Source organism: Octopus bimaculoides, chromosome 14 (assembly GCF_046866305.1).
Source record: "Octopus bimaculoides isolate indiv1 chromosome 14, ASM4686630v1, whole genome shotgun sequence".
Taxonomy (NCBI): Eukaryota; Metazoa; Mollusca; class Cephalopoda; order Octopoda; family Octopodidae; genus Octopus; species Octopus bimaculoides.
The window spans coordinates 56,049,670-56,072,099 of NC_142941.1; the positions used below are offsets into that span (position 1 = coordinate 56,049,670).

General features: G+C 37.7%; 1 protein-coding gene across 2 annotated transcripts in view; it reads left to right on the forward strand.

The window, feature by feature from the left end:
* The window catches only part of LOC106874412 (alpha-1,3-mannosyl-glycoprotein 2-beta-N-acetylglucosaminyltransferase), a 156,110-nt gene extending 139,950 nt beyond the window's left edge, over positions 1 to 16,160 (forward strand). Inside the window, exons 8-12 of one of the 2 annotated variants that reach the window (XM_089363002.1) lie at positions 6,514 to 6,604; positions 8,591 to 8,695; positions 11,805 to 11,895; positions 12,636 to 12,806; positions 15,342 to 16,160. In XM_089363002.1, the coding sequence (XP_089219128.1) occupies positions 6,514 to 6,604; positions 8,591 to 8,695; positions 11,805 to 11,895; positions 12,636 to 12,806; positions 15,342 to 15,455 (572 nt within the window). In that variant the 3' untranslated portion in view covers positions 15,456 to 16,160. The remainder of the gene's footprint in view (positions 1 to 6,513; positions 6,605 to 8,590; positions 8,696 to 11,804; positions 11,896 to 12,635; positions 12,807 to 15,341) is intronic. The other variant, XM_089363003.1, reaches the window with a different exon arrangement.
* Positions 16,161 to 22,430: the final 6,270 nt, after the last annotated feature.

The following is a 22,430-nucleotide window of genomic DNA, read 5'->3' on the forward strand; positions in this document are numbered from 1 at the left end:
TAACTTGTTGTCTCTTGAGGTCTCTGGGTGAGACTTGGATCCAACTTGTACAAATGCAAAGCAAAAGTCAGACATAAAATAATAATAATAATGGTTTCAAATTTTGGCACAAGGCCAGCAATATGGGGGGGAGAGGGTTAGTTGATTACATTGACCTCAGTATTTAACTGGTACTTACTTTATTGATGCTGATATGGTGAAAGGTAAATATGACCACAGCGGAATTTGAACTCAGAACATGAAGATGAGTGAGATACCTATTTCTTTACTGCCCACAAGGGGCTAAACATAGAGGGGACAAACAAGGACAGACAAACGGATTAAGTCGATTATATCGACCCCAGTGCGTAACTGGTACTTAATTTATCGACCCCGAAAGGATGAAAGGCAAAGTCGACCTCGGCGGAATTTGAACTCAGAACGCAGTAGCAGACGAAATACCGCTAAGCATTTCGCCCGGTGTGCTAACGTTTCTGCCAGGTGACAGAATCGTTAGCACGCCAGGTGAAATGCTGAGCGGTATTTTGCCTGTCACTCCATTCTGAGTTCAAATTCCACTGAGGTTGACTTTGTCTTTCATCCTTTTGGGGTCGGTAAATTAAGTACCAGTGAAATACTGGGGTCAATCTAATCGATTAGTCCCCTCTCCCCAAATTTCATGGCTTGTGCCTTTATTAGAAAGGATTATTATCATTATCATTATTTTCATTATTATTATCATGATGATGATTTGTAAAGCCCATGGGCAATTATAATTGCCCATGGACATATAGCGTAATGGTTAAGAGCACAGGCTACTAACCCCAAGATTGCAAGTTCAATTGCAGGCAGTGCTTTGAATAAATGATAATAATAATAACAATAACAATAACATTAGAAAATACCTTAGGAATGAGAACCCAGGGTTGGGTTCAAAATTCTACCAGGGCACCTGATGAAGGCTGGAGAGTAAATCAGCTGAAACGTTGTGGTAACAACAAACAAGATGAGGACGCATGTCTGTCCAATGTAAATAATGTAAATAATAAAATATCATGAAACTTGTCTAACATAATTTAAAATAATAGCACAGTGAAATTAGCTGGCTACGACACCAATGGCTATTTGCAACAACTGAGAAGCAGTAAAAATGAATTCCCTAAATTTTAATGATGGAAACTATGTTGCTTAGCTGTGCACTGCTCAGCTAATCATCTGACTGGCTATTAAAGAACGATTGGGCCACTAAATTCATGATGGTAGGCACCAGACACTGACATCTATGTGATTATTGAAATATCATCTGTCTTGCCAAATAGAATCTATTATAACCTCAAATAACCTTTATATATCTCTAGGCTGTGAGTATTGGTTTTTGTTTGGTGTGTATTAAAACCTGCTAAAAACTGGTGCATCCATCTTGTTTGTGAATAACGCCAATACGTTGAACCAAAACTTGTAATTTACTATTGTGAAATATTGGTTTCACATTTTGGCACGAGGCCAGCAATTTGGGAGTGTGCGAGGGGGGTGGGGAGGTAGGGGGGTGATTATGTTGATCACACTGACTCCACTGCTCAACTGGTGTTTTTGTCAACCCTGAAAGGATGAAAGATAAAGTCAACCTTGATAGCACCAGCACTGGCAGGGTCACCAAGTAACTTGCAAGACAAGGATCCTTTGAGAGGTGAAGGGGGTATTGGAGGAGGAGGTGATCTTGTGTCAGATGATGAAAGGTTAGAGTGAGACAGAGAGACCGAAACAGGTGTCTTATTGTGGAGTGTATGTGTATTTTGATGTCTTGAGTTTGTGTGTAACAATTTCTCTGTTTGTCTGTCTCTCGCTCTCTAATTATATAACTGCTTGGGCGTATCTGTCTGTCTGTCTGTCATTTTAACATCCACTTCTTCATGCTTGCATGGATCAGATGAATTTGTTGAGACATTTCCTGTTGTCAACCCTCGCCTGTTTTCAAGCGAAGTAATATTTCCTCCCTTGGCCAGATGTCTTACATGAAAAACTTGAAACAAACACATTCATTGTATGACAGTCATGCTTGTTTATAACCATCATACAATGTCAAGACAACGGTACACACACACACACACATGCATACATCACACAAAAATATATGTATGTGTGTGTGCATGCATATATATATATGTGTGTGTGTGTGTGTTTGTTTTCCATGCTGGCATGGGTTGGACTGTTTGACCAGGACTGGCAAGATGGAGAGCTGCAACAGGTTCCAGTCTGATTTGGCTTGGTTTCTACAGCTGGATGTCCTTCCTGTCACCAACCATTTTACAAAGTGTGCTGGGAGCTCTATGCATTGAACAAGCAGAGTTTCTTTTTCATGACGCCATCCGTGCTGGTCTGTGTGTATGTATATCTAAAGACAATGGGCTTCTTTCAGTTTCCACCTAACAAATCCATTCTCAAGGTTTTGGTCGGCCTAGGGCTCTAGTGGAAGACACTTGCCCAATGTGCTGCTACACAGCTTGGATTGAACCCAGGACCACATGGTTGTGAAGCAAGCCTCTTGATCACATATCCACTCCTGTATCTATCTATCTATCTATCTATCTATCTATCTATCTATCTATCTATCTTTCTGTCTATTTATCTATCTATCTATCTATCTTTCTGTCTATTTATCTATCTATCTATCTATCTTTCTGTCTATTTATCTATCTATCTATCTCTCTAGCTGTCTGTCTGTCTGTCTGTCTGTCTATTTATCTATCTATCTGTCTGTCTGTCTATCTATCTATCTATCTATCTATCTATCTATCTATCTATCTGTCTATCTATCTCTTTCTCTATCTATCTGTCTCTCTATCTATCTATCTGTCTCTCTATCTATCTATCTGTCTGTCTATCTATCTGTCTGTCTGCATCACTATATTCATATATTTATTTGTCTATATTTCCCTGTTTATCCATCTTTCTGTCTGTCCTGCCTTGTCTGTTTATAGCACAAAGTCGTTAAGTCATTATTTAATACGATGCTAATTTTAGAGCGTTGACGATCATATCAACTCGTTAGATATTCTATATTTATGCAATGACTTATTGCTAGAGCGGTAAATTATTTTCACTTCATTTAACTTTGTCTTCCTCTGTCCCATGTTACATTTCAGTCGCTGTGTTTCAGTATTGTTTTCAAATGACCTACCCTTGGGTGTGTGTGTGTACACGCGTGTAATTTAATAAAGCAAAACTTCATAACATGTCTCTGTAATACACACACACACACACATGCCTAACACCCAGATATTGTCTCTGATGGTTTACAAATATGTGTGTATGTGTAATTTAATAACATGAAACTTCATAGTATATCTTATGTAATATGTCTGTCCCCACTTCACTCGTTCTATCATCATCATCATCATCGTTTTATGTCTGTCTTCTGTACTGGCATATACACACACAAATATATATGTATGTGTATATGTATAGTGTATAGAATACTGTTACCGCTTTTTTTTTTTTTTTTCTTAGTCAGTTCTAACTCCTCGATTTTTTTTTTTTGTTTGTGGCCATAAAAAAAGGGGGGGGGCTCATTGAAGATTAATATATAAATAGGCACAGGAGTAGTCCTGGTCTACTTCCATCCCATCCACATGTAGCACATGTATATGTGTAGCACATGTTGTTGAGTCTGTTGGCAATTGATCCTGATGTACAGAAAGAACAGGAGAAGAAGAGGAGGTGGTTATCATACCATCATTGGAGCCCTCATATGGTTATTTGACCAGCTAGAAATAGCAGTGAAGTCACAGTCTCCTGCCACATTCAATCTTCCTGTAAAAATAAGCATATGGTGGATTTAGTATGAGGCACAGAGCATATGAATAATAGATGGGATGGTCAGTGCAAGTATCTCTTTCATCATGAGCCTGCTAGATGAATTCTGATATTAGAGTTAAACAGCAATACTATGTGTGTTTGTGCGTGTGTGTGTGCACATGTGTGTGTGTATACATATATATATACATACATACATACACACACACACACACACACACACACACACACACACACATATATGGATATATAAATATTAGCAATGGAAGCAGTTTTCATGCTAAAAGCATTCTTTATATCCAATTTAACTTGGATGTATTGTCAGAATGCTGAATGTCTTTTGATATGATATCAATATTATTTCCGTTACCAATATTTATTTTTTATTAAGTCAGCTGGCTATTTGTGACATCATCATCATCATCATCATCATCATCATTATTCAACATCTGTTGTCCATACTAGCATGGGTTGGATACTTTGACCTGAGGTGGCAAGCTGCACGAGACTCCCGCCTGATTCCCGATTCTGTATCTCACTGGCAGTGAGATTTAGTTGGTACACTGCAGGCACCTGTCACTGATGATACACAGTACATTGAAATTGTGTTATCTGGCAGTCCCAGCATCCATGCAAGATGATTTGCATCTGCTGCAATATGTGTCTGTGCTTTTGTGCACCAATCATCGACAGGAGAAGACCTCTCAAAGCGAATACTGCAGTATTAGACATTATAGCAACACACATGCACGTAAAAAACACTATTTTGAGCATGGCCGTTGCCAGTACCACGTGACTGGCCCTCATGCCAGTGGCACGTAAAAGCACCCACTACACTCTTGGAGTGGTTGGCGTTAGGAAGGGCATCCAGCTGTAGAAACTCTGCCAGATCAGATTGGAGCCTGGTGTTGCCATCCGGTTTCACCAGTCCTCAGTCAAATCTTCCAACCCATGCTAGCATGGAAAGCGGACGTTAAACAATGATGATGATGATGATGATGATGATATGCATTAAGTCGGGTATAAAGATTGCCTAGTCCCTCTGTGTGGCACCTTGGGCGAGTGTCTTCTACAATAGCCTTGGGCAAGTCTTTTCTACGATAGCTTTCGGCTGACTGGTCAGTCTTGTGAGTGTATTTGGTGGACGGAAACTGAAAGAAGCCCATCGTATCTGTGTCTATATCTATGTCTGTGTTTGCCCCCCCCCCCCACCACCACCACTGCTTGACAACCAGTGTGGGCGTGTTTACATCTCCGTCACTTAGCAGTCAGGCAAAAGAGATCGATAGAATAAGTACCAAGCTTAAAAATTTAATACTGGTGTCGATTCATCTGACTAAAGATTTTTCAAGGCAGTGCTCCAGCATGGCTGCAGTCTAATGACTGAATCAAATAAAATATAAAAGGAAAGATAACAGCAACAACACCATCAGCGAAAAGTATGTCTAAGGTCTTGCAGGGCTTGGGTGGGGGGGGAGCATTCTGTTGGTGGACTAAGTGCTTAGCAGCATTTCTGTTGGCTCCTTGCATTCTGAGTTCAAATCCCATTAAGATCAGATTTGCTTTTATCTTTTCAGGGTCAATAAAGTAAAAGTATCGACCAAACATTGGGGTCAATGTAATAAACTTACCCTTTCCTCTCAAACTTTCAGGCCTTGTGCCAAAATTAGCTAGAATTAGCATTTTATTATTATCATCATTCTTCTTCTTATTATTATTATTTTTATCATCATCACCATCATCATCATCATTATTTTTATTATCATCATCATCATCATCATCATTATTATTATCTGACTGTCTGCTTGATTGTTTAGTTTCTGTTATTCAGTGGGACCTTTATTTTTATTTTGTTTATTCGTCTCTTTCCGCCCAGCCCCCCCCCCCCCCCCACTCGCTTGATTTCGAAAACTTCTTAGTCTTCACAAAGCCAGAGCACATCAGTTATTAATTTCTCGATATATATTAAATTATTGTCTTCACAAAGTCACCCCGTCTGGTCTTTCAGGCTTTAACCAGTTCTGCTGGAGCTGAGCTTCTTGCTCTGTTCCTGTTGTTGTTGTTGTTATTTCATTCATTCATTCATTCATTGTTCTCTTTGGCCCCTTCCCCTACTGTCACCCACCCCTTTTCTACCATCTAGTACAATAGAACTGCCCTAACTACTCAATGTTCCACCACCTCTTGATGCTCGCTTATCTATCTGTCTGTCTATATATATGTCTATCTATGTATCTATCTGTCTATCTATGTATCTATCTGTCTGTCTATGTATCTATCTATCTATCTATCTATTTATATGTATGCCTGTCTGTCTACCTATCAATTTACCTCTGTCTGTCTATCTATCTATCTGTCTATCCATTTACACACATGCACACGCACTCTCTCTCTCTCTCTCTCTCTCTCTCTCACTCTCTCCCCTCCAATAAAAATTCTCACTCCATTATCTCTCTGCATCTCTTTAAATCTCCTTTCCTCTTTGTTCACCATCTATCTGTTCATCTTTCTGTCTGCTCTCTTTCTCTCTCTCCAGCAGATGTCCTCCTCTTCTCCATCCTATAATAATCTGTTCATCCATCCTGTAATATCTACATCAGCTCTCCAATACTTAATCTTCATATCCCCTCCACCACCACCACCGCTCTTAATCTCTCTTGTAATATCCTTACATACCTCTTCACCTTATCCTGATCTCCCCACTTGTCTTTCTCTCCCCAGACCTCCTCTACCGTACAGATTTCTTCCCTGGTCTTGGATGGATGATGGAACGGAGAACATGGTTGGAGTTGGAACCCAAGTGGCCAAAAACGTGAGTATCTCTTTCTCTCATTCGCCTTCTCTTCTTAAGTGTGTGTGTGTGTGTGTGTGTGTGTTCATTTAACACTCACTTTTCCACATTTGCATATACAATAGTGGGGGTGCTAGATTCCCTTCGAAGATATAAGGACACAGATCACGTCGTATAGCCAGCTAGAAGCAATGTCTCTTGGGGTTAAATTACAGCAACATTAGTCCTAAACCAGGACTGCCATGTTATGTTGGCAAACAGTCTTTACTACAAAGTACTGTTGCTGAATATCTCATGTTATGAGATTTATAAATAGTAAACCCATCGTATATCATCATTATCATGGAAGACTAAGAGCAAGAAACACCACTTGTATGACAAGGCCATTCGTTTACAATTATTGCAGTGTCAAGACAAGGAGACCCAAACACGCACATACATTCTTATAAATGCAGAATCACACACACACACACACACACACACACACACACACACACACACACACACACACATACAAAGGGCTTCTGTCAGTTTCTGTCCCCCAAATCCATTCACAAGGTGTCATGCAGTGAGACTGATCTTGGAACCATGTGGTTGAGAACCCAACTTCTTAACCCTCATCCACACCTATGCCTAATTAACGAGCAAAAATAAAGAAAATAAAAGCTGGTCATTTGCATATTGTTGATACTCTTCAAAATTAATTGTAACACAAACATGTTGCATTTCATTAGAAATATAATTGCAAAAACCATTAAATACGAAGTTGATTACAGTTAGGGGCCGAACCTGGAACTATGTGGTTGAGAAGCCAACTTCTTACCACACATCCACACCAATGCCTAATTAACGAGCAAAATAAAAAAAAAATAGAAAAAAAGAAACCAGTTGTTTGCATATTGTTTGATACTCTTCAAAATTAATTGTAACACAAACACATTGTATTTCATTAGAAATATAGTTATGAAATTAAATTAGAAGTTTGTTAAAGTTGGTGTCACAAAAGAAGTTCAAGTAGGACTTATGACAGATCAGGTATTAACAACAGGAAACAAAGAAAAAATTGTTTTTGTTTTGCTTTTTATGTGAATAGTTTTGACATTGGGCCTCACCGAGGCGATGACTACGGACCGAGACCTTTGGAAATGGGCTGTGCGTGAGAAGACCCGGCAAGCCAAGTAAGATCGTTGCCAGTGCCCCTGGACTGGTTCTTGTGCGGGTGGCACATGAGATGCACCATTTTGAGCGTGGCCGTTGCCAGTACCGCCTGACTGGCTCCTGTAGGATTTTCGAGCGAGATCGTTGCCAGTGCCCCTGGACTGGCTTGTGCGGGTGGCACATAAAAGACACCATTTCGAGCGTGGCCGTTTTCGTGCGGGTGACACGTAAAAGCACCCACTACACTCTCTGAGTGGTTGGCGTTAGGAAGGGCATCCAGCTGTAGAAACTCTGCCAAATCAGACTGGAGCCTGGTGTTGCCATCCGGTTTCACCAGTCCTCAGTCAAATCGTCCAACCCATGCTAGCATGGAAAGCGGACGTTAAACGATGATGATGATGATGATGATGATGATGGCAAAAAGATGAAAAGGATGAGTTTTCTATTTGAAACTTGTTTTTACAGGTTATGAATGTCTGGTTCTGCATCTGTGGTCTGTTTTATATTCGTTTTTGCGTGTCTGTACGTTTTGGGTGTGTATATGTGTATACGTGTGCAGATGTTATTTTGTAGGTCACCTGAATATGAGTTTTTATGTATACTTATTTATTTGCATACTTATTTATACACACATACAAGAAAATGGACGTTAAACGATGATGATGATGATGATGAATGAATAAGCATTTTACAATTGACAGAGTAATTTGAAGGCTTAAAGGGTTAATTCTTGTTTCCTTTCATCAGCCCTTTGTTTGGATGTTTACCACCATAGCTCATCACTGTTCTCGTTACCCAATGCTTCATCTAATTAATCTCTAATCCTTGTGTTTAATTTGATCTTTTCAGATTTTGGGATGACTGGATGCGCCATCCGGAACAGAGGAAAAACAGGGCCTGTATCAGACCCGAAATATGTCGAACAAGTACTTTTGGCAAACAAGGAGTTAGCAAGTGGGTTTACTCATTACAAGACATTTCTTTAACTTCTTTTGTTTTTGTTTTTTTATGTTTGTTTCTTCCCTTTTAGTTTTCTTATATAAGTGAAAGCTATATCTTTGTATGTTTTGTTTGTCTTTTATATCTATACACATATAACTACATACAAACATGCATATATATATATATATATATATATATATATATTTATATATATATTCTAAGGTGTGGTAAGTAGCTTGCTTACCAACCACATAATTCCGGGTTCTGTCCCACTGCATGGCACCTTGGGCAAGTGTCTTCTACTATAGCCTTGGACCGACCAATGCCTTGTGAGTGGATTTGCTAGACAGAAACTGAAAGAAGCCCGTCGTATATATATTTGGTGGTATACATATGTGTGTGTGTATGTATGAGAATGTATATGATTCTATGTCTGTGTTTGTTAAGTGATGGTGTGGGTACAAACACAGACACACATAGTTGAAAAATATTGTTATAGGTATAAATATACCATAAACAATTATAGAAAAATGGAGGAGAAAAAGATATCTTTTTCTCCTCCATTTTTCTATAGTTGTTTATGGTATATTTATGCCTATAACAATATTTTTCAACTACTATTTTCATATTCTTATAACTTGCTCTGGCTGTTTTTTATGAATATGATGAATCTTTATTAGAAATCATTCTTTCTCTCTTTTTGGACCTCTCAAAAAGTTTGAATTGTTCTCTTTTGAACTTATTTTTTTTCCCTATATATGCATATATATATCTATATATGTTTCTTTATTAGCCACACAGGGCTCAACATAGAGGGGACAAAATATAAATGTAGAGTTTTTCTTTTCGAGGGGGGGCGAAAACAAAACAGAAAAATAAACAAAAGTGGGGACAACGATGAAAAAAAATAAATACATCGCAAAACGTTTGGGATATTTACAAAAAATACGAAATAATACAGAAAATTCCCAATAAATGGGGAGGTTATCTATATATATATACATACACACACGACAGGTTTCGTTCAATTTCTGTCTACCAAATCCATTCACAAGGCTATAATAGAAGACACTTGCTCAAGGTTCCATGGAGTGGGACTGAACCCAGAACCATGTGGTTGGGAAGCAAGCTTCTTACCACACAGCCACTCCTGTGCCTGTGTGTGTGTATAAAATTTATATATAGCCTTTTGGTTAGCAATATAATAATTCTCAGTTATGAACTCGGGGTTCATTCCAACTTTGTGGCATTGGTTTGGCCAAGCGTCTCTTCTACTAAAGGACCAGGGCAACACAAGCTTTGTCATCAAAATAATCTTGGCAAAAGAAGCCTGTTGAACAGACGGCTCTTGTCATTGAAAGAGCCAGCCTTGTCATAGATCTGTAATGTCAGCCTAACTCTGCCTGGGGAGTTTGTTGATGATACAATTGGTTATGCAAGACTCAACCACATGACAATTAATGACAGTGAACAGACAGTTCAGTTAATTGAACAACTCGAGGAACCTTCGTTAACTGAAACCCTTCGCAGTGCACCTGTGATTACAAGTGAGAAGAACTACCCAATGCACGAAGTACAATGTACAGTATGAAGTACAGTGTGTATATTGTTTGTGTAATTGAAATATAAATTAACTGTAGTTAATTTATAATTCAGGTTTCTGAATATCAAAACAGCCTGTTGTATTCTATATTTAGAAAGCAATCAGCAGCCAGATTTTATTAGACGTATTCTGGTGGAAAAAGAAAAATGATTAATTAATTACAAAGCAATTTTTGTTGTTGTTGTTGTTGTTGTTGTTGTTGTAGATTACAAATGTCATAAAAATATTTCAGCAGAAACATTGTAAAAGTCTGTTCTAATTGGACTGAAAATGTTACAGCTACAAGTGTAATGAACATACAAAGACGACACACATACACATACATATATACTTGCTGATGACACATTGTCATCATCGTCAACATCTTGATGTTCACTTTTCCATCCTTGCACGGATATGACAGAACTTGTTCAGGCAGATCTTTCTATGACCAGATGCCCTTCATGTCACCAACTCTCTCCAGTTTACCCAACGAGTTGTCCCCCACCCCCACCCCATCCCCACCCGTGGCCAGACATGTTTTTCACAAAAGTTGGGAATGAAGGACAACAGTTGTATGATGGTGACACTTGTTTATTTACAACCATCACACGATGTCAAGACAAAGGAACACACACACACACACACACACACACACACACACACACAAATGCATCATGTACAATGGGATTCGTTCAGTTTCTATCTGGAAGAATCCACTCATAAAGCTTTGTTTGGTCCGCATATAATAATAATAATAATAATAATAGGTGACATTTATAATAATAATAGTAGATGACACTTGTCCAAGGTACTACTACACAGCAAAACCAAGCATGACACCATGTGTTGGTGAAGCAAACTTCTTAACCGTAATGGCCATACTTTTGAGAGTTTTTATACACACGCACGCACGCACATTTGAATTACCCACCTGTAAGAAAAATAATATTTTTGAATAGAATATAGTTTAATTTCTGACTCTCCTTAGCTATATGTAGTCGGTCCTAGCACTCCCACCCGTGTGTGTGTTGGTTCTTTGTAAATTTTTTTTGTCTTTCTTACAGTTATCCCCCACCCCCTTATCTAAAACCCAATCTAGTATTCCAGTGTTTCTTGACCATTTTTTTTACCTTAGAACTCCTTTGATTCCTATTTCACTCAGATGGTCCCTCCTGAGCCATTCGATGTCTAGAAAAAAAATTTTTTATAATTGAATATTACAAGGAATTGTATAAAAAGAATTAAAATATTTTGTGCATTGTAGAAGTATGACAAATTTATTGTGTGTGCATAAACTTTAACAACCAAATCTTATATTTGGGTTCCGAAAGGGCCATATGAACCCTGGTTGAGAACCACTGCCCTGGCCAACGATAACTAATTATAAATATTTGTATGTGTTTGTAATGAATTCCAAGCTTATATTTATTCATGTTTCATTTTTGTTCTTCTTATTTTCATATCGCCAACACCAACACCGATGCTGTTGTAACCTTCACCATTGTTATTTAATATTGTTTATTATTGTGATCACAGAGGCCAGTTCTTTGACAAACATCTCAAATATATCAAACTAAATCAACAATTTGTGCCTTTCACCAAGAAGGATATATCCTACCTCATGCAGGTAAGGCGGTTTCTTTTCTCTTGAGTGTGTACGTGTCTGTCTGTCTGTCTGTCTGTCAGCAATTGTGTATTCGGGATTGTGGACGTGTTTTAGTGAGTCTTTCTCTCAGTATATGTATGGTCTTGTGCATATATGCGTGTGTGTCAGTTTTAGCGTGTTTGTGTCTCATTTTGCGTGTGTGTCATTGATCGTGTGTATGTGTTAGCATGTCTTTCACTATATCAATGGATTTGTGTATATGTTTATATTAGTTTGAGTAGGTCTGTTTGAATCTCTATTTTGTGTGTGTGTGTGTGTGTGCGTATATGAGCATGTATGTGCTTACATGTGTGTGCCTGTATATGAGCAAGTGTGTATGTGTGTGTGTGTGTGTGTGTGTTTCTCTGACTGAGTACCCGACTGTCTGTCTGTCTCATTGTACATGCCTCTGATTGTGTTTGTATATGTTCATTTATTTTCAAATGTATGCAATTGTACATATGTGTTTGTGTGATTTTGTCTCTGCCAGAGCCTGATTGCTTGCCTCTGCAATCATGCACTTATATATTTTCTCAAATGTAAGTGAATGTGAATAGTTATAAGGTTGTCTCTGTTTGTGTGTGCATATGTATACAAATATATATTATATGTGTGTGTGTGTGTACATATATATACATGTACACACAAGCATATATATATATATATATATACATATACATATATAGCTTTGTTAAATGCATGTTATTTATATCTTTTGCTAGGATAAGTATGATGTAGATTTTGTAAACCGAGTGTACAGTTGTATGACTGTGACAGCAACAGACGTTGTAAACGGCATCGGCAAAGACAAGAAATGTCTCCGAGTACAGTATAACACCAAAGAAGAATTCAAGACGTTTGCAAAGCAGCTAGGCATCATGGACGATCTTAAGGTGAGTTGATGGCGTTCACCTACGTGTGGTGTCTGTGTGACAAGTGTTAGCTGTTGCGTGTAAAACACAATTGCATTTCTGTCGACATGTTGTCCCAGCCTTACTCTCATAACAGCTGGGATCTTACGCAGGCGTATGATCCAGTTACCTTGTTGTTAGTGTGAAGTGATCCAGCTAACTTTTTGTAGGCCAGTAGCAATCTTGTAGATGGAAAGTGATCTCATTTACTTTTTAAAGGATGCCAAAGAATCCAGTTGTCGTCTTGTTGTAGGGGAGTGTGATCCGGCTACCTTTCCATAGTTGGGGGGAGATCTAGTTTCTTCTTGCAGGTCAGTAATGGCCAACCGGTGGCGAGCTGGCAGAAACGTTAGCACACCGGGCGAAATGCTTAGCAGTATTTCGTCTGCCATTACGTTCTGAGTTCAAATTCCGCCGAGGTCGACTTTGCCTTTCATCCTTTCGGGGTCGATAAATTAAGTACCAGTTACCTACTGGGGATCGATGTAATCTACTTAATCCCTTTGTCTGTCCTTGTTCGTCCCCTCTATGTTTATCCCCTTGTGGGCAATAAGGAAATAAGTAATGGTCCACCTGTCTTTAAAGTTGGGACTGATCCAGCTGCCTTCTTGAAGGTGGAGTTCACTGCTCTTCAATGGCAGAACATTTTCTTGTTAATAGGTTTAGATGTTGTGAGTGTAGTGGTGAAAGCAAATGCCTGCTATCAACTGTTTTGAGCTTCGTAGCTGTCATTCATTGCTAAATGTAGAAAGGGAATAATTCTATTTGCATGTTCTGAAATGTGTTTGGAAGTGGTCTTATCTTTTTCCATGCTTTTTCCAGGGTTCATATGGCCCTTTCGGAACCCAAATATAAGATTTGGTTGTTAAAGTTTATGCACACACAATAAACAACGATGTCATCAAAATCTTGAAATTACAAGCTAATGCATGATTTGTTGTTGTTGGCACTCCATCGCTTATGACGTCGAGGTTTCCAGTTGATCCGATCAACGGAACAGCCTGCTCGTGAAATTAACGTGCAAGTGGCTGAGCACTCCACAGACACGTGTACCCTTAACGTAGTTCTCGGGGATATTCAGCGTGACACAGTGTGACAAGGCTGACCCTTTGAATCACAGGCACAACAGAAACAGGAAGTAAGAGTGAGAGAAAGTTGTAGTGGAAGAGTACAGCAGGGTTCGCCACCATCCCCTGCCGGTGCCTCGTGGAGCTTTAGGTTTTTTCGCTCAATAAATACTCACAACGCCCGGTCTGGGAATCGAAACCGCGATCCTATGACCGCGAGTCCGCTGCCCTAACCACTGGGCCATTGCGCCTCCACAATGCATGATTAACCTTTTAGTATTCAAACCGGTTATATCCAACCCAAATATTCTGCTTGCTTTATGTTCAAACTGGTCCGATCCGACATCTCACACCTCCCCTACAATGTCATTCTGATGATAAGCAATCACATTGTGAAAATTTCAAAGCTACAAGATAATCCATGATTAATTGAAAACAATGTGAATAAATAAGGCATAGAATACCCGCGTTACTGTTACGTGTAGGGGAGATAACTGGAGAAACAAATTTACCTAATTTTGTTGACATTTAAAAACCGAAGTTAATAATGCATACACACACACAAACACACGTCTTTCAGTTTCCGTCTACGAGATTCACTCAAAAAGCTTTAGTCGGACCGAAGCCATAGCTGAAAACTCTTGCCCAAGTTACCGTGGGACTGAACCTAAAACCATGTGGTCGGGAGGCAAATATCTTACTACACAGTCACACGCGTGCGCGCGGCAGAGGGAAAAGGAAAGAAGGGGGCCAATAGGATACGTTCAGAAAAAAAAAGAGAAATTGCTGGAGTCGATTTCTTCGACTAAACTCTTCAATGCGGTGCCCCAAACATGGAAATTTTTTGTTAATAAGATACAGAAATAAATTTATTTCTCAAACGCGTGATAAATAGCGTGATCGGGATAAATTATCCAGATAATGCAGAGAAATACGTTACCGGCCATAAATTTATTTCTGTATCTTACAATACATCTCAATGCTTCTAAAGACAAACTTTGTTTGTTGAATTTTTTTTGTTAATGTTTTTAAAATTAAAAAAATTGAAAATAAAATAACTATTTTTGTATTTTATTAATCATGTGACCAATAAAATAAAATCAACTTTAGTTGCAAGTTTTTCAAGAGAAAACATTTGTATGGATTTTCCAATTTTCCAAAGTCTTAAAATATGTCTTAAAAATCAACAACGCAACGTTGACAGTGCGATATTATCTAAGGTAGCTAACTCCCGTAAGACTATTTTCATTCAATGGGAGTGGTTTCCCTTGGAAGGCATATTTGCGCTGTTTTGAAAATGTCATTAGACAATTTTCGCAGTGTCATAACTTTTGAGGCATTAAAGTATAATTTGTTGAAAAGTAATTAACAATTAAAATAACACTGTTCAACCAGTAAGTAATCACACTGTCTCTGTCTCTCTTTCTCTCTCTCTCTCTTTCCGCAACAGGCTGGAGTCCCTCGTGCCGGCTATAGAGGTGTTGTCAGCATCATTCACAAGTCAAGACGAGTCTACCTGACACCACCCGAGACATGGTCCGGTTACAATCCAAGCTGGAACTAGTCGTCACCGCCAACACCACCGACAGCAACACTACCTTCGCCAACATCAATGCCATCTCCTCCCTCTTGAACCATCTCCCACCCTCGATTTTTTTTTTTTTTTTTGTGTATGTTTTGTTTTTGCTGCTTTCAGTATTGAAATCATCCTTATCATCATCATCATCATCATCATCATCATCATCATCATTAACATTAGCAGCAGCAGAAACCACATTAACTTTAGCAATATCAGTGTTGGAAATGGAACTCTCTCTCTCTCTCTCTCTCTCTCCCTTTCTATCTCTCCCTCACACTCATTCCTCTCTCTCTCTGCCTTTTTACCTATATACCTCCCCTCATATTTCTCTTTGTCCCCTCTTATATGATCCCGATATCAACTGGAACCAAACACTCTCCCTTTGTGTTCCCCTGCCTAGATATCTCATCAGCTTTCTCTCTTTCTATCTCTATTTGATCTCTCTCTCTCTCTTTCTCTCTCTCTCTCTCTCTCTCTCTCTCTCTCTCTCTCCTTATGTATATATATATATCGTATTTTAACATGTTAAAGGAACCCCCTGATTTTGGGGGCTTAAAATTTAGAAAAAAAGGTTTTGTAAGGGATTATAATACTATCGATGTATAAGAAACTCCCATATTTTTTAAACCTAATTTTTGACAAAAACGGGTTCTTTATACACATTGAAATACGGTGTATATATATATATATATATATATATATAAATATGTGTGTGTGTATTAAATGTGTGTATATATGTGTGTGTCTATATATATATATATATATATATATATACACTTATATACACACACACAGACATATATTTATATATATATACATACACACGTGTGTGTGTCTGTCTTTCAGTCCATCTCTCTTTTCCCATAGCTGTCATCAGCAACAATAATAGCAACAACATCAGAGCCAATATTGTTGAATTAGAAACTTAACATTGTCATTCCTTCATTTCTCCCCTTTCGTCTTGTTTCTCTCTCTCTCTCTCTCTCTCTTTCTCTCTCTCCTTGTCTCCACACACACACACACACACACACACACTTATTTCTGTTTCTTTTCTTGCGAGACACCTACTGCAGCAGTAAAACATCATCATCATCATCATTATCAACAACAACTGACAGCAGTATCTACTGCAGAAACATTTACTCACCCCCACACACACACTTTCCACCCATTCCCATCCAATCTTCCGCCGCCCCGACCCCCCACTCTTTCCATACCAACATCAACAAACATTGCCTGGCCATTGTTGGTCAAGTGTCCAATGTGGTGGGAGAAGGTAGCAAGACTAAGAGAAAAGACATAAAGATGAAGAACGGTGAAGGTGGAGTTGGCTGGACACTCTGATATAACAGAACAATGTATGGTGGAGGGAGAAACAGTAAGAACTGTGTCTTTCTCTGAGTCTCAACTAACACCAGCTCATCACATGCTCAGCTCAACTCAGTTCGGATCAGTCCAGGCCTGCTTGGCTTGGACTGGCTACGTTTGGGTCTGCATATCTTAGCTTGGATCAGCTTGGTTTAGCTGGGGTTTTGGCTATGCTCTTATCTCAGATATCAGCTTGGTTTCACTGGGTTTGGCTATGCTTATCTCGAATCAGCTCCGCTCAGGAATGTGTATGGAAGAAGAGAATGGTGAGCTGTTCCTATAACCAAGTTCTGCTGTGGTCCTCTTTCTCTATCTCTTTCTCTCTCTCTCTCTTTCTTTGCTGTTTTTGTACATTAATGTGGTGTAGTCCTAGCTCAACACTAGGCCAACTGACCACTTTGATCAAAGGCAATCCAACCGTGACTATTCTGTCGTTTTAGAGCCCTGTTGGACTACATCACTTAATGTGTCCTTCCTTTATTTGAGACAAGGGTATGATTTGTGAAGAGATGTTTGGCTGTTATTGCTAGTGAGTCGAGTAACCATGTCAAGACTCTGTCATTGTGTGTTGCATCTACATGCATGTGTGTGTATATGTGTGGTGTGTGATCGTTTTCCTCTCCTCCCTCCTCATTCTTCCAGGAACAATAAAATATCAAAGCATTAAGTGCAATACAGATTATCAAACATGGGTTCACTGTGATTCTGTGGCTGTAATACATCTTGTCTTGTGGTGGGCAATGAGTGTATGTATGTATGTGTGAGTGTATCAATGTATGAATGCCTGGGTATTTAGATGTCGGGGAAAAGCTTTGCGTGCATATATATATGTATGTAAATATATATATATATATATAGGTATGCATGTATGTGAGTGGGTTTGTGAGATATCAGGTTGTGAATTGTAATTCGTCTCTGAGTGATCTAAACAAAGGACTTCAATTTGGCTGTACAACCCCTCGCCCCACCCCTACTTGTGAGCTGTCTTCTATGTATACAGAACACTAACCAAAATGTCATATGTCCATATATATATATATATATATGCAGACATACATTCATATATATATATATATTGAAGGATGCATAAATGTATCAACCCATAGTGTGTATATGTAAGTATATGGGTACATTACAAATATATATATATATATATATATATATATATTATATATAAAACATATACATGCTCTGCTGCATGTGTGTGTGTGTGTTTATGTCACAATTTATGTATGTTTATAATGCCTGTCCCACTTACATTTGGCCTCTGCTTGTTTGCATAAGAGTTGTGTGTGGGTATGTGTAAATATAAAACAATGTATGCGTGTATCATGCATGTGTGTGGGGATATGTATGTATGTATGTGTATAAACTATTATTTCTTTCTGTTTGCAAAGATATAAAAGGAAAAAGAAAAAGAACTGAGAACAATTACTAAAATGAAAGATAAAAAGTTTAAAAGAAAAAACAAAACAAAAGCAAACAAATAAAAAATAAATAAATAAATAAACTGTGAAGCAAAACAGAGGAAAGAAGATTCTAGTGACTCTTGTAATTCCAATGAAGCAATCGAAGAACTTTTTCCAGAATTTTTGGCTGAAAGCCGTCTGCTCTTTTGCCAAAATGTCTATAAACCTGCCAGCAACTCGAGGTCTTCAAACAGTCAAAGACGGACGGCCTGTTTCTTTTTTTCTGTCTCCTCTCTTCCCACTCTCTCTATTTCTATCTGCTCCCGTCTCTCTCTCTCTCTTTCTGTCTGTTTCTCTATCCCTTTATCAATCCCTCTCTCTCTCTCTCTCTCTCTCTCTCTGTATAATTGTATGTATCTCTCTCTCTCTCTGTATTTTCTTTCAACCTGTTTCCTCTTTCTTTATGTTGCAAATGTGCGCCCTTCACATTCTCAGTGTTATTCATGCATGCATTTCTAAATCTGTGGTGTATATATATATATATATATATATATATATGTATATATATATATATATATATATATATATATATATATATATATATATATATATATATATATATATATACAGGGTGTCCACAAAGTCTGGGTACATGGAGTAAATAGAATCATAACATAAACATTTAAATATAAGAAATAATAATTTCTTAAAGTATGTGTTAATCCCCATGTACCCAGATTTTGTAGACACCCTGTACATATATATATATATATATACATATGTAGGTGTGTGTGTGTGTACACATGTACATACATATATATATGTGAGAGTGTGTGTGCACGCACATATATATAAATATGTTTGTGTTATATCATATATGTATGAATACACATGTAATTATGTGTCATAATGTCTTTATATATATGCTATACATACTGTTTGTATGTTTTATATAAAACATACATACATTATATATATATATACATACTGTATATATGTTTTATATATATTATATATATATATATATATATATATATATATATATATATATATATATATATATATATATATATATATATATATACATGCACATACATACAGATAAATTTCTGTATGTATAGGGACATATATAGACATGAATGTTTACATACAATCTCCAGCTGCTGTGTATAGTCTATCTGTGCCAGTGTCTCTCTCTGTCCTGCACGGTCAGCACAGAAGGACATTAGTATTCTTCTTAGTTAACTGAAATATTGAGATTGTGAAGTATGTTTCTGCTCGTATTCATCTGTACATCATTCTCTATTTCTTGCCATTTCCTCACAATTACTTCCTTTATGTGTATTATACATACATACACACATATACACATTAATATGGAATTATATATATATATATACATATATATATATATATATATATATATATATATATATATATATATATATATATATATATATATATACAGACATGTATATCCACATATATGCATATGCATTCCCCACGATAGAAGCATTGCAAGTTTTGTTGCAGTGTATGTTTCCATGTGTGTACACACATACACACACACAGACATGCATATGAGTGTGTATATGTATATATGCATGTTTTGTTCCATATTTTAGTTTTTATTCTTTTTTTTTTTTTGTTCTATTTTTGTTTCCTTTATCATCATCATCAGTATTATTATTATTATTATTATTATGGCGAGTTGGCAGAACTACTAGCATGCCGGGCTAAATGCTTAGTGGCTACGTTCTGGGTTCAAATTCCACTGAGGTCGACTTTGCCTTTCATCCTTTCGGGGTTGATAAATTAAGTACCAGTGAAACACTGGGGTCGATGTAATATCGACTGATCCCCTCCTCCAAAAATTTTTGGTCCTTGTGCCTTTAGTAGAAAGGATTATTATTATTATTATTATTATTATAAACTTTTTTTTTAGGTAGAGTGAAACATTTACACTGAAATGGGATTTTAATTTTTTAATTTATTTATATATCTATTTTTTGTTTTGTTTTGTTTTTTTTCATCATAGAGAAGAACTCTAAGAGAAAGTCTAACAGAATTTGACTTTTGGTGTGTGTGTGTGTGTGTGTGTGTGTGTGTGTGTGGAGGGGGGGGATTAAGGGGTGGCTGGGTTTTTATGTGTTTTTGTGTCACTATGCTCCATCATACTGCCCCAGCGTGCCAGCATATTGCGTGGCTTCTTTGAATTCTTCCATTCCATTTTGCATTCTTTGAGTGTGTGTACGTTGAGCTGGATTTAATAATGCACTCATAATTTGTGGAGCCCCCCCCCCTCAGAGAAATTATGCTCTGGGAAAGGACATGATAGCCATACTATGTCATCGTCTTCTGATTAAATTCCTTAAGATATTTCTTAAGCTTCTTCTTCTTTTTATTTTAATTTTTTTTTAAAGTTATTTTGTTGTTTTTGAGGGTCTAGGGTTATTTTTGCTTTTTTTTTTGTTTCAAAAATTGAATTCTTACTTTGGATTTTTACACCAAGTTTATAATTTATTATTATTATTATTATTATTATTAAGGTGGTGAGCTGGCAGAATCATTAGCACACTGGATGAAATGCTTAGTGGTATTTTACCCATCACTACGTTCTGAGTTCAAATTCCACCAAGGTTACTTGTCCTTTCAGGGTCAATGAAATAAATACCAGTGAAACACTGGGGTATATGTAATCAACTCATCCCCACCTCCCCACAGGTTGCTCTTGTGGCAAAAATTTGAAATATTATTATTATTATTATTATTATTATTATTACTGTTTTTTATGAAAGCAGGTAAAAAAATAATTTGCCTTTCATCCTTTTGGGGTTGATAAATTAAGTACCAGTTGCATACTGGGGTCGATCTAATCGACTGGTCTCCTCTCCCAAAATTTCAGGCCTTGTGCCTAGAGTAGAAAAAAATATTATTATTATTATGATAAAGTACTAAACATCCTCTGAAGTCCACAGGTTTGTTTTAGATTAAATAGCCCCCAATTTCATTGTCTTCCACATTCAGAGTAGGGCAGTGGAGGCAGGTGGTTGATCCTTTTATGGGTGGCTCAACTTTAGCTGTCATCTTTTCTGGGTCGATAAAATAAGTACCAGTCAGGTACTGGGGTAGATGTAATTGACCAGCCCCTAGCCCCTTTAAGTTGTTGGCCTCTTTCCAAAATTAGTATTCTTTATTAAACATTTCAGTGGTGGAAAACGTCTGCTGAGAAGCAATTCAGAGCCTCAGAAGCTCACCGTTTCAGTGTCCTCTTTGCATTATCTCTGAGTCTCGCCAGGGAATGACTTTGCTTCGTCCTTCAAAAACTTCCCAGCATTAATCAAAATAATCAGTATGAAAACTGGAAACCATTTCAATCATGAAATACTATACTGCTTGTTTAAAACGTAATATTCATCCCTCTCATCTAAGAAATCCTGTTCTCGTCAAAATTTGCCGGCACTCTACATAAATTAGAGATCATTAATTTAAATTCTAGGTCGACTTTACCTGTCATCCTTTCGGGGTGGGTGAAATAAGTACCAGTTGAGCACTGCGGCTCAATGTAATCGACTAGCCTGCCCCCTCCTCCAAAATTTCAGGCCTTGTTCCTAATGTAAAAAGTATTATTTTCATTTAGATGGCGAGCTGGTAGAATCGTTAACGCGCCGAACAAAATGCTTAACGGTATTTCATCCGTTGCTACGTTCTGAGTTCAAATTCCGCCGAGGTCGACTTTGCCTTTCAGCCTTTCGGGGTCGATAAATTAAGTACCAGTTGCATACTGGGGTCGATGTAATCGACTTGCCTCCTTCACAAATTTCAGGCCTTGTGCCTTGAGTAAAAGGGATGATATTATTATTAAGACGGTCAGCTGGTGGAATCGTTAGCACGCTGGGCAAAATGCTTAACAGCATTTCATCCGTTTTTACATTCTACGTTCAAATTCGACTTATCCCCTCCCGCCAAAATGGCTGCCCTTGTAGAAAACTTTGAAACCATTATCATTATTGATCAGCAGAGTTGTTAGTGGGGTTGAGAGAATCGATAAAGGGACTTAGATAATAGGTAGATCGACTGACAGAATAGTAGAAGGACCGAGAAAATTGGTGGACCAATTGACTGCAGAATCGGTAGAGCGACTGACAATCGGTAAAAAGAGAGCTTGATAGAAAATTGGTAA